Below are 12,037 nucleotides of genomic sequence, written 5' to 3' on the forward strand. Positions count from 1 at the left end.
CTCTATTTGCCAAACTCTGCTTAAATTTTAATACTGTTTCTATTCTGTCTGTTTTCATTATTAAGAAAACAAAGGAAAACAAAGAAATACTGTAAGTAACGACAAAACCGAAAACCAGCAGGCGCATGCCATAACCTGTGAAGTATGGATGGCATTCAGAAAAAAAACCAGCAACTGAAGAAGGCCTAAACTGAACCTTCGAACCTTGATTAAATGGTCTGCGTTGTGACAGATGATCACTGCTAAACTCATTTTCTGTAGGAATCTAGGACGGTGTCCAAATGATGCATGTGTAATTGACGTAATGACTTAAACCAAATAACACAGAAAGAGTAAAAATATTGAAATTGCTTTATGAATGTGTGTATTTAAACTAAAGCATTTATAAACTATCATTGAAAACTACAGAAATTTCAATAAACTATGTGGAAAAGGTGCGCTCTTTTTGTTTACTTATACATAGACTTATTCTATAAAAATTTATCAGGGTAACTGTGGAGTTAAATAGTTATTAGTTTTTCCAGGCAGCAAGATTCATACGCGAAATTGTCGACGATTTGCAGTTGACACGAGGATTCCTGCAGAAACATTAAACAACGTGTAATATTGAAAAGTAGCTTAAAGTTAATTGAAAATTGACATACGTAGGTGAAGGATGGCGGAAAACTAACGGCTGAACCTTGAATATATGGTCACCGTTGTCACAGATGATCGCTGCTAAACTCATTTTACGGATTTCTTGCAACTGAGCTACAAACACGAAGAGGATGACAAATTAAACACAAATTCAAATGGAAACAAAAAGGTTTTCAAACAAGTACCTGATGAAAATGAATTTTGATGTCCCCCGTGTTCGTAGAAAAAACGGTCTCCCTCCTTCGAACGTGCAAATTGATCGGAAATTATACACGAAAAAACTGGACCGAGCATTGACCCAGGCAAATGTCGCTCAACTAGGCCACCAATATAAAGGTCAATGTCGTTGACGGAGCGATAAACTGAAGCCAAACGATCCACTACTGAACGATCCATGACTTCCAAGAGATCCTGAAAGTTGGTCATGGGTGACAATCCGCACACTTGACGATAGGTATTGTAACCAGGAAGGCCGTGATCACGTCCACGCCACATATTGATAGCTACAAGATCCAATCCAAAATCTTTCTTTGGTCTAAAAAAAGAACAATGCATAACAATTTATTTAGTCCTATTTAGTCAAATTACATAAAGACAAATGTAAAAACGATTAGATACCTTTGAAAGAGATGATTCGTTACGTCCTCAGAGACCCATTCGTCCACCTTTTGGGGCCACTGGTCGATCATTCCTCGCAATACAGCGTCCAATATGCCAGCTTGGCGAAGTAAAGAAGGATTGTTGAACCAGTTTCGCATCAGTTCCACTCGGACTTTACCGTTTTCCTCCACTAAACTGCATCAAGAAACATTTTATTTTAACTTACAATTGCGACCTTATTCCCAGTATATTTAACCACGTACTTCATTGCACCCTGGATGAGAGAGTGTCCCATACGGAAGGCAGCCGAGGCAAATTCGTTCGCAACTGATGGGTTGGCTTTCTCGTCGTAACTTGAAGAGTATCCATGGGTTTGCGGCGTGAGGCCATAAGCGTCCATCGTTGTTCGACCGAGTAAAGACGGAAGGAATTCGTTGTAGGTGATGTGCTGCATCAAGGCACCAACAATGCGTCGAGTTTCTTGATACAGAACTTCATCATTCCAATGAGGGTTGATAGCAGCCAATTTGCTCGCAAGTAAATTATGCTGACGCAGGAAAATGATGTGCAACGATGTAAGTGTCATAATTTGATTGGTACGCACATCGCCTAGGACAATGAATTTTTAGAAATTTTAAATTATAAATATTCATAAACATGTGCTGATTGAAAAGTACCTGATACAAAACAACCAAATCCTGGAGTCTTGCCAATACAACTTTCATCTAGAAGATTTTGGGGAGGGTAAGGCCGACCTTCAATTTTGGAGATTTTCAGACGACCTCCGACAAACTGACGCAAACTGGCAGCAATAACGGGTGATGATCCGTATACATGTGACGCATCGAGAAAGTGAGTATTCTCATCCATTTGTTCCGCATAACCCATTCGACATTCTATCCGAGGAGCAATCATGGATCGAACAAAGTTCAAGCATCGTACACCTCTGGGACCATAGAAAGGATCGTTGGCTGGAATGTCAATTGGGAAACAGTGAGGATGGCGCATTTCAGGTGGAATGATCCCACCCTCTGCAGTACAGCATTCAATGTTGGATTGATTGGCTAAAATTTTAAAAATTAAAACTAAGCCATTGTTTCAAGCCACATGAATATTTTCACTTGATTTTATGTTTACCAGTTCGGAACGATGGAACACGGATCATGTCATGATTCACAAACTGCCCCCATTGCATAAGCATATGCGTCATATCTACAGCTGGGAAGTTTTCGTCGGTAACTATAGTAGTCCTGACGACACGAACATTGGGAAGTTGTTTTCCCGAATTACCGATTTTTGGATCCCATATACCTACCAAACCCAAACCCCAAAATAATGTGTTTAAAAAAGTCGCTTGATAAATGCTTGTCAAACTTACCATCACCATATTCCGGTGTAGCTAAGCGTTCGAGTGGCGTTAATGCGCTACCCCAAGAAGGTTGTTGCAAGTTGTTGCAAGTGCCGTCAAAAGTCCGATATTTTGTAATTATACATACCGGGAGTCGAGGACATGTATCCTCTAACAAACTTAATCTTGTGTCGATCGTTTGTAATCCAAGTCCAGCCTGTTCTGGTGAAAGTAGTAACCTGTAAGGAACAAGTTAATCCAATTAGTAAAAAGAAGTTCTTCAAATCATTTACTCGCAAGTACTTGTCCTGCAATCGTCGAGCAGCGTTAACGACCAACAGGGCTTTGTCGCTTTGAATGCGGGACATTTCTAAAGGGCCATTATTATTTGAGTGACCCCAAGCCATTGAAGTTTCACTCATCATAACTTTTCTACTGCTTAGATTTTCTTCGATCTTCAACAGAAGTATAAAAAGTTAAATCTTTCCAACCAACGAATAATTTAAAATACTGTTCATACTGTGTTAATTTGAAGCAAATCAGCACGAGCCGACCGAGCCAATTTCTCTAAAATTTTCGTTGGAACAGATTGCACAGGGGGGAGCACGCGATTTTTACGGATCGCTGGTTGCTTGGTTGCTACAGCTATTTGGGTAATAACAAATCGTTAAATTAAAAATCAAACATGTAAAGAACTAATAAACTAAACAGTTTCACTTACATTTCACGTGAACAACATCTGGGCAACAGAGCCCAATGAACCCTTGAGCATCCGAACAAGGTTTCGATGAATGCGTTCGAAGTTCGGCATACCAAACGGAACACTGGGTAGCCGGCTTACAGGCATACTGAGGTCCACAACCACCATTTGCGACAATGGCAATCGGATTCGGACGTGGATGACGAGCCAAGATAGCAATAGGTAAAACAAATAAAATCCACAACATTTTAAATTCTGTTTTTCTAACCGAGTGAGCTACTACACTTCTTCGAAAAAATAAATAAAACGTGAATCAAACAGAAAAAAGTTGTTTCAGAACATTAAAAAAGGGGGAATCTCAGCGCACTACTGTACTTTGCCAGAGTACTGTATCGAATAACAACTCCACTGTTAGCATGTCTACTTAAATAAGAAAACCCTCCCTATGCTTCGGTATGTAGCAGGAATTAGAAAGTGTGATTGAGTTGTAAGTTGAAAGTATGATTGTGTTCTTAGTTGATTGATATCTAAATAAGCTTTCGATAGTCACCATTTTATAGGGTAGAATAAGAGACGTTGCCCCTTCAGCGATTACCTTTACTTTCTGCAAGCGAAGGGGAATTTTGCAGCTCATCTAACAAAGTTTTGCATTTAAAAAGCGACAAAGACATCTTCATTTAAATCCAATGCAGTTGGTATCGGCAGGTAGGCTATTGGAAAAGAACGTCTGCGGCTTTACCATTCCTGCCACAACAAAAAAGAAAAAAAAATATTACACAATAGAACATGTCGATACCGCTATTCAAGCTTCTTGCTTACGCCCTTTTTCCGTTGGTTTTCTTTCAACACGCGAAAGTGATTTCGTCAACCAGGACACATTGTTGAAAGTAGTTTGAAAACCGTTTTAACCGTCTACATCAACAATCCCTGGATTGAGAACGATCTAGGGAAAATCAAAGAGGAGCACGTCGAACAAAACCTCGCGTTCTTTTTTTTCTATCGCCATTAATTTAAGCTAGTTAAAAACCACGTTCGACTGTGAATATCCAAGTAATCTATTCGCGACTGGATTTGACAGTAAGAGTGAAGTTGGAATTAATATTGACAACATATCAAACATAAAAAGGTTCCTTTAATTAATACAATGATCGACTACAATTTTAGCTGATAAAAAAATAAAACAAATTATGTGACCAAGTAGTTAATTATTGCGTGAAGGTGCAATAAGCAACCACTCTCCAATATATAGGTTACTAGCTTAGCTTCGATGGATATCAATCGTTACGTCGTTCTATCCGTCACACACACGAAAACCACAAGAACCCCAGCATTGGCCGTTCTCATGTGTATCTGTCGCCTGTGAGAGTGTCCGTCGACTTAGTAAACCAGTGCATCCATATAGCAGATAAATCTAGAATTTCAAACGTTTTTTTTCTTCTAATTAAACCATGTAAATGATTGGATACACATGTTCCTATGTTTACAGTGCTGAAAAGAAATTAAGCTACTACTCTGTAAAACTCAATTAATGTGATAATCTTATTTTTTTTTCTCTACACACACTTATGCTACAAGAAATGTCAGCAGAACATCTAACCTTGTGAGATGATGAAACATGACATGAGTAGCTTTAAAAAACAAATTCTAATTTCATTCCTAAAAGGCCTGCTATTGTTGTGAGATCATGCCTCATGAATCTACATTATGGCTGTAAGGATACCATGACATTTTCTACACTTGTCCCCACGAGCAGGTGGACATGGACCAGTTAATCAACATATTTTCGAGATAGTGTAGCATAGGAATCACAACAAGCTAGATAAAAACAGATAAAAGTGATAAACACACTATGATGTCCACTAAATTCAGTAATTTTTCAACCTATAAACTTTAACAATATTGAATCCACCATAAAGAATAAAAAAATACATACTATTTTTGCAGATGATATTCAAAACATCTTCTTGAATCTCATCTTATTGCTGTAAAAGTGGAAATAAAGAAGCTTTCTCAAGGACACTCAAAGGTACATGGGAAAGCAATGAAGTTATGCTGTACAATCAGAATTATACCACTGAATACTCTACAATAAAGAAAAAGATTAAACATGCAGAGCACATGTTCTTTTGATCCATACAGAAAAAAACAAATCGCGTCACGATCCTTAAACTTCAACCTTCATGTCAATAGGGCTGTGGCCCGGGCCATGAAAGCCCGGGCCAAAGTTCGGGCTAAAGGAAAAAAAAACCCAACCCGACTCAACCCATCAAGGCATTTTTTTAACGGGGCGGGTGATGGGTCGAACCGCCGGGTCCGCGGGTCAACCCGAGATGTGGCGCCATCTATTGGTCAAATAAAGAATCTCACAGCTAGAAAGTGCCAGAAAGATCTGGAGGGATAGGATAGCTTAAATCCATGCATTGCAGATGCAGAGTTGCAGACATTCGATGTTCAGTCATCACGTTTTAAGTAGACGCTGACACGCGCTAGAGCTTCAAATGGCAGAACAGATGAAGTGGTGAAGGCAGTATGTCTAAACGTAAATCTACTTCTAATAATGGCGAGCAGTTATCGCGTAAACCTCAAAGTTTGTCTAAATCGAGCAATTCTGCTGGGAAAAAGAGAAGTTTACCAATTAACATTAGCATTGAAAGTGATGATGAGAATGAGATGGATGATGCAGATGCACTTCCTGCAACAAGCACAGAATTAACCAATCAGTCAAGTTCAGCTCCATTGAAAGGTATCAATTAGTCTATCTTTTAATTTGCTGTTTAATGGCTAGAGATCTCCTCAGCATTCCAGCGACAAGCGCAGCTAGCGAGAGGGCCTTTACTGTTGGCAAGGATATTTTTGGCATTTCGAGAATGAGCTTGAAGCCTGAGACCGTTGAAGCCCTAATCTGTCTACGTTCATGGTACAAAGCAGGATTAGGGGGGGGGGGGGGGGGGTAAAAGAAGTCTACGATTTCTTGGAAGAAAACTTTGATACCTTACTTTTCAACTTTTGGAAAACGAAGAAGAAGAAGATTTTTAAAAACAATTTTTTGTATTTGTTCGATAACTACAGTTAATTCGGATTTTTACTTCCAACACTTACTTCCAAGTTTCTTTTCGTTTCATTGATGTATGTTTGTTTACATCAATTCTCATGTATTAATTTTTTTTTGGTTCATTTAAAACAGAATAAAAATTCAATTTTTATACGTTAGGAAATTTTGCCATTTTATTGATAAACAGACTGAAAAGATGATGAAAAAGTATGATTGACCCGTTAAAAACCCGGGCCGTGACCCATCCTGTTAATATTTTTTGACCCATGGGTTGGCCCGGGCCGAACCCATTTACTCTGTTGGCCCAACCCGCTCCAACCCTTGTTTGAAGAAAAACCCATCTAGGCAACCCATTAAAAAAAAACCCGCCCAATAAGCTCCGGGCCACAGTCCTACATGTCAATTTCATTAGTAAACTGCATCATTGTCTAACTTATCAATTCTATTTCGTCGAAGCCCGAACCCATGGTTGCAGTTGCACTTTTAAAATTTTCTTGCCTTTTGAATTTGAAATTTCTTTTCTCTTTTATATTATGAATCTGCCAAACCCTGCTTAAATTCTAATAATTCGTATGTTTTCATTATTAGGAAAAACAGAGTAAGCTTGCGTAACGACAAAACCGAAAACCAGCAGAGAAGACTGATTATAAGAATCCAAGGTTTTAACACCTTGCTTGCACACGAAAAAAATTTTTAGTGAATGTTTCAAAAAATCTATTTACATTTTTACAACCGTCAAGGGGCACATACAGGTCAACATGTTTCATGCCAATGAAATAGTCAGTCCTACTCTGTTTACATAAAATAAGGTAGACAGGACGTTACGTAGCTTTAATTGAAAGAATAGGAATCATCAGGGTTATTAACGATATAGACAGGAATTGGTTTGATAGTGGTGGTACGTCGTTCTTCGATCCAATGTCGGAAACTGTGGAAAGCGGGCCAATTCCAAAATTTCAGCGATTCACCATTTTTTCCAAAACTACGGTCCTGGCCATCTGTATCTAGATTCTCAGTCAAATCGGCCGGAACGAAACCATCTGTGACAAATAGCAAAATAAAATCAGTATAAAGATTTCTTTTAAAAAATGGTAATTATAATTATTACTTGAACGATGAAATTCTTCAATTTCTTCCTGAGTGACATCTTTAGCGATCATAAAGGCATCTTCTTCTGTGTGACCCTGTGAATTAACATCGCTCCACATTCCTTGAGGACTAGGTCCAGGGAGTGGGAAAAGGTAGGAGCTGTGCAGGACGGAACAAAACAACAAAGCGGTGAAGATCTATTGGGAAAAGAAAACATTCGCCATTTTACTTCAAGTAACACTTAATATTTTTATGTTAAAAACTAACCTGATTTTTTTTCATTTTACAGCAAGACAACTAAAAGTTTCTAACTGACTCGATGCAAAGCACAAGAGTGACTGACGAAGGTGATGAACTTAGGCATTTATATACGTGGAAAAAAACATGAAAAACCCAAATTTTTGCCAGTCTTAATCAATCATTTATATGTCGGATTAATGTTTTAAAGGTCAATGGGGTGGAGTCCAGTTTAAGGTCCTTTTAAGGATGGTATATGTACACTGTCTATTATAGTTTTAACGATATCACAACACATAGAATTATTATCTTTGTCACTAATCTTCTATCTCTAGGGAAAGTGCTGAAGGATAACAGACCTAGCCAACGGATTTATACTTTTCAAATTTATGGGAAAATTTAGAGCTAAAATGTTGAATGCCTAAAATGCCTATGAATTGAGTTGTGTTAGGCGTTCACATAAAACAAAGTTGGTAACTTAAGAAACGCAATTATTGTATCCATGCGGCAAGATTCATACGAGTAATCATTGACGATTGACAATTGACGCGAAGATTCCTAGAAAATGAAAAAAGGGGTATGATTAATCACCAGTCAACAATTACGAAGCTGACGTTAGATAATATCAAGTGCAAAATAAAGATTGACATACGTAGTTGAAGGATGGCGGAAAACCAGCAGCTGAACCTTGAATATACGGTCGGCGTTGTCACAGATGATCGCTGCTAAACTCATTTTACGGATTTCTTGCAACTGAGCTACAAATACGCGGAGGAAGATGAAATAAAAAACAAATTCTAATACAAACCCAGAGGTTTTCAAACAATTTGTCAAGTACCTGGTGAAAACGAATTCGGATATCCGCCGTGTTCGTAAAAAAAACGGTCGCCCTCTTTCGAACGTGCAAATTGATCAGCAATTATACACGAGAAAACTGGACCGAGCATCGACCCAGGCAAATGGTGCTCAACTAGGCCACCAATATATAGGTCAATGTCGTTGACGGAGCCATAAACTGAAGCCAAACGATCCACCACCGAACGATCCATAACATCCAAGAGATCCGTAAAGTTCGTCAAGGGAGGCAATCCGCACACTTGACGATAGGTATTGTAACCAGGCAGGCCGTGATCACGTCCACGCCATATATTGATAGCTACAAGATCCAATCCAAAATCTTTCTTTGGTCTAAAAAAAGAACAATGCATAACAATTTATTTAGTCCTATTTAGTCAAATTACATGAAGACAAATGTAAAAACGATTAGATACCTTTGAAAGAGATGATTCGTTACGTCCTCAGAGACCCATTCGTCTACCTTTTGGGGCCACTGGTCGATCATTCCTCGCAATACAGCGTCCAATATGCCAGCTTGGCGAAGTAAAGAAGGATTGTTGAACCAGTTTCGCATCAGTTCCACTCGGACTTTACCGTCTTCCTCCACTAAACTGCATTGAGAAACATTTTATTTTAACTTACAATTGCGACGACCTTATTCGCGGTATATTTAACCACATACTTCATTGCACCCTGGATGAGAGAGTGTCCCATACGGAAGGCAGCCGTGGCAAATTCGTTCGTAATTGATGGGTTGGCATTCTCGTCGTAACTTGAAGAGTATCCATGGGTTTGCGGTGTGAGGCCGTAAGCGTCCATCGTTGTTCGACCGAGTAAAGACGGAAGGAATTCGTTGTAGGTGATGTGCTGCATCAAGGCACCAACAATGCGTCGAGTTTCTTGATACAGAACTTCATCATTCCAATGAGGGTTGATAGCAGCCAATTTGTTCGCAAGTAAATTATGCTGACGCAGGAAAATGATGTGCAACGATGTAAGTGTCATAATTTGATTGGTACGCAAATCGCCTAGAACAATGATTTTTCAGAAATTTTAACAGCAATTTGAAGAAATATATTATTTTAAGTACCTGAAACAAAACAACCAAAGCCACCAGTTCGACCGACGCAACTTGAGTCTTCGAAATTTTGCGATGGGTAAATACGACCTTCAATTTTGGAGATTTTCAGACGACCTCCTACAAACTGACGCAAACTGGCAGCAATAACGGGTGATGGTCCGTATACATGCGAGGCATCGATAAAGTGGGTAAGTTGATTCATTTGATCTGCATAACCCATTCGACATTCTATCCGAGGGGCAATCATCGATCGAACAAAGTTCAAGCATCGTACACCTCTGGGTCCATAGAAAGGATCGTTGGCTTGAATATCAATTGGGAAGCAGTGAGGATGGCGCATTTCAGGTGAGATGATCCCACCTTCTGCAGTGCAGCATTCAATGTTTGATTGATTGGCTAAATGAAATAAATTGACGATCGAAATATTTACTGGCAGTGTCATAAAATTGAACTTTAATTTGGTGTTTACCCGTTCGGAATTGTGGCACTTGAACCATATCATGATCCACAAATTGCCCCCATTGCATAAACATGTGCGTCATATCTACAGCTGGATAGTTTCCGTCAGTAACTATAACATTTCTGATTAGACGAACATTGGGAAGCTGTTTGCCTGCTTTGCGGATTTTCGGATCCCATATACCTACAAAGCGAAATCGATTTAACGTTTTCAAAGAAAAGTAAGTTACTTTAATTGTTGTTTTTTTTTTAAATTATTTTCTCATCTACCGTCATCGTATTCAGGTGGAGCCAGTCTTTCCAAAGGTGACCGTGCGCTACCCCAGGAAGGTTGTCGCAGGTTGTTGCAAGTTCCATCGAAAGTCCGATATTTATTCAGTAAACATACAGGAAGTCGAGGACACGTGTCTCCTAGGAAACTCAATCTAGTGTCAATCCCCTGTAATCCGAGTGCAGCTTGTTGCGATGAAAGTGATAAACTGATACAAAAATTCAAGATAAGAAAGTGAATTCACCTGAAATTCAACTAAAAACTACTTGTCCTGCAAATGTCGGGCAGCGTTGACTATCAGGAGAGCTTTGACTCCTTCATTATGTGTCATTTCCATTGGAGCCATGCCAGTTGCGTGCGTCCAGGCCATTGAATTTTCAGTCATTTTTATTTGGTTGTAATTGAGATTTTCTTCAACCTTTTTGTCAGGACGAGAAAAACATCTTAAACTCCCATGAAACTAAATAAATGTTATTATACGTACTACGTTCATGTCAATCAAATCGATTCGAGCTGCACGGGAAGTCTGCTCCAGCAGTTTTAAAGGGATCGATTGAGTAGATGAGATCGGCAAGTTCGTATCGATTTTCGTGTTCAACACAGCTATTAAAGAATAGTAGTAATGTTTATAGTTAAAATATTAAAATAAAAGTAACCGCTTACGTACATTTCACATGAGCAACATCAGGACAGCAAAGGCCGACGTAACCCCGTGTGTCGGTGCAGGGTTTCGATGAATACAAATGAAGTTCGTCATACCAAACGGAACACTGGGTAGCTGGCTTACAGGCATACTGGTGTCCACATCTACCATTTGCGATAAAAACGGTAGAATTCGGACTGGGATGGTAAGCCAAAATGACAGTGGGTAGAAAAAGTAAAATCCACCACATTTTAAATCTCTATGACTACAACGCAGTAAAACAATGTATACTATCTGAAAGATCTGAAAAAACTACATAGTGCTGCTGGCTACACATCTATTTATACAAAAAGAATCTGTATAATACGGCATAATCAACGAAAAGAAAGCGACAATAAATAATAAAAATCCGAATAAAATCTATAGATATGTGGTAAACCCGAAGTCGTACAGAATGTTCACAACCAGAAACTTATTTTTGCTATGTGCATTTGATAGCATATTGAAAACTGAATCTGCATTGTTTGCGGTTCCACGCCGCCTATTCAATCCTACCGTAAGAAGAGAAAATGCCAATCTGAAATACGAGCCATATTGTTTTCATGTGGGGTGTGTCTCAACTTGCGAAAGTAATATTTCCAACCAGGACAGATTGAACACGCCCGCCGGAAAAAAAAAATTTGGCTACCTTTTTCTTAACTATAATGATGCGGATCGCATTCCATAAAAAAGTGTTAACATCGATTTTTATAGTCGGGTTCGATGACCGAATTCACTTATTGTGGCAAGGAAAACACATTCACATTCAATTTGCTATGGCTCGATTGGCACAAAAATAAATTAAAGATCTCACCTAAGGCGGTGAAGTATATCTCGGTATCCAGTATAGATTAACAAGTTGTTCAACAATTCGCCATAAATCAATCGTAGAAGTGCGGTAGAGCAGGGTGGAATCTCTCATGTACGTTATCTGGAGGTTAGTTTCTCTTTCATCTGCGAGAATAAAGAGGGAAAAAAAATTCTTAGTTAATTTAACTTACGGAAATCCCGGAAATCGGACGTAAGAAATATTATTTATTTTGCT

General features: G+C 38.9%; 2 protein-coding genes across 2 annotated transcripts; both read right to left on the reverse strand.

Moving 5' to 3' along the window:
• Positions 1 to 336: 336 nt before the first annotated feature.
• Positions 337 to 3,840, reverse strand: LOC124194300 (chorion peroxidase-like). Its single transcript, XM_046588423.1, has 11 exons — positions 3,306 to 3,840; positions 3,105 to 3,229; positions 2,888 to 3,039; positions 2,615 to 2,823; positions 2,374 to 2,547; positions 1,914 to 2,300; positions 1,500 to 1,845; positions 1,255 to 1,431; positions 822 to 1,171; positions 645 to 750; positions 337 to 578 (listed from the first exon to the last, which is right to left on the reverse strand). The coding sequence occupies exons 1-11, from the start codon at positions 3,529 to 3,531 to the stop codon at positions 512 to 514; spliced, it is 2,319 nt and encodes a 772-aa protein (XP_046444379.1). The 5' UTR covers positions 3,532 to 3,840; the 3' UTR covers positions 337 to 511.
• A 3,195-nt stretch (positions 3,841 to 7,035) lies between these two features.
• On the reverse strand, positions 7,036 to 11,790 carry LOC124194302 (chorion peroxidase-like). The gene is made up of 13 exons (XM_046588431.1): positions 10,978 to 11,790; positions 10,795 to 10,913; positions 10,577 to 10,728; positions 10,310 to 10,518; positions 10,050 to 10,223; positions 9,590 to 9,976; positions 9,182 to 9,527; positions 8,934 to 9,110; positions 8,501 to 8,850; positions 8,315 to 8,420; positions 7,693 to 8,220; positions 7,445 to 7,622; positions 7,036 to 7,376 (listed from the first exon to the last, which is right to left on the reverse strand). The coding sequence occupies exons 1-11, from the start codon at positions 11,201 to 11,203 to the stop codon at positions 8,154 to 8,156; spliced, it is 2,313 nt and encodes a 770-aa protein (XP_046444387.1). The 5' UTR covers positions 11,204 to 11,790; the 3' UTR covers positions 7,036 to 7,376; positions 7,445 to 7,622; positions 7,693 to 8,153.
• Positions 11,791 to 12,037: the final 247 nt, after the last annotated feature.

This window comes from Daphnia pulex, chromosome 5, assembly GCF_021134715.1.
Source record: "Daphnia pulex isolate KAP4 chromosome 5, ASM2113471v1".
Lineage (NCBI taxonomy): Eukaryota > Metazoa > Arthropoda > Branchiopoda > Diplostraca > Daphniidae > Daphnia > Daphnia pulex.

Excerpts from the sequence above, each read along its gene's own strand:
- LOC124194300 (XM_046588423.1), bottom strand. The coding sequence starts at position 3,531 with ATGTTGTGGATTTTATTTGTTTTACCTATTGCTATCTTGGCTCGTCAT. Across the intron at positions 3,040-3,104 it reads ATTTGCTTCAAATTAACACA|ATCGAAGAAAATCTAAGCAG; the intron begins GTATGAACAGTA and ends CTTCTGTTGAAG. Across the intron at positions 751-821 it reads TCAAAATTCATTTTCATCAG|CTCAGTTGCAAGAAATCCGT; the intron begins GTACTTGTTTGA and ends TCGTGTTTGTAG.
- LOC124194302 (XM_046588431.1), bottom strand. The coding sequence starts at position 11,203 with ATGTGGTGGATTTTACTTTTTCTACCCACTGTCATTTTGGCTTACCAT. Across the intron at positions 9,977-10,049 it reads AGTGCCACAATTCCGAACGG|CCAATCAATCAAACATTGAA; the intron begins GTAAACACCAAA and ends TATTTCATTTAG. Across the intron at positions 8,851-8,933 it reads ACGAATCATCTCTTTCAAAG|ACCAAAGAAAGATTTTGGAT; the intron begins GTATCTAATCGT and ends TTCTTTTTTTAG.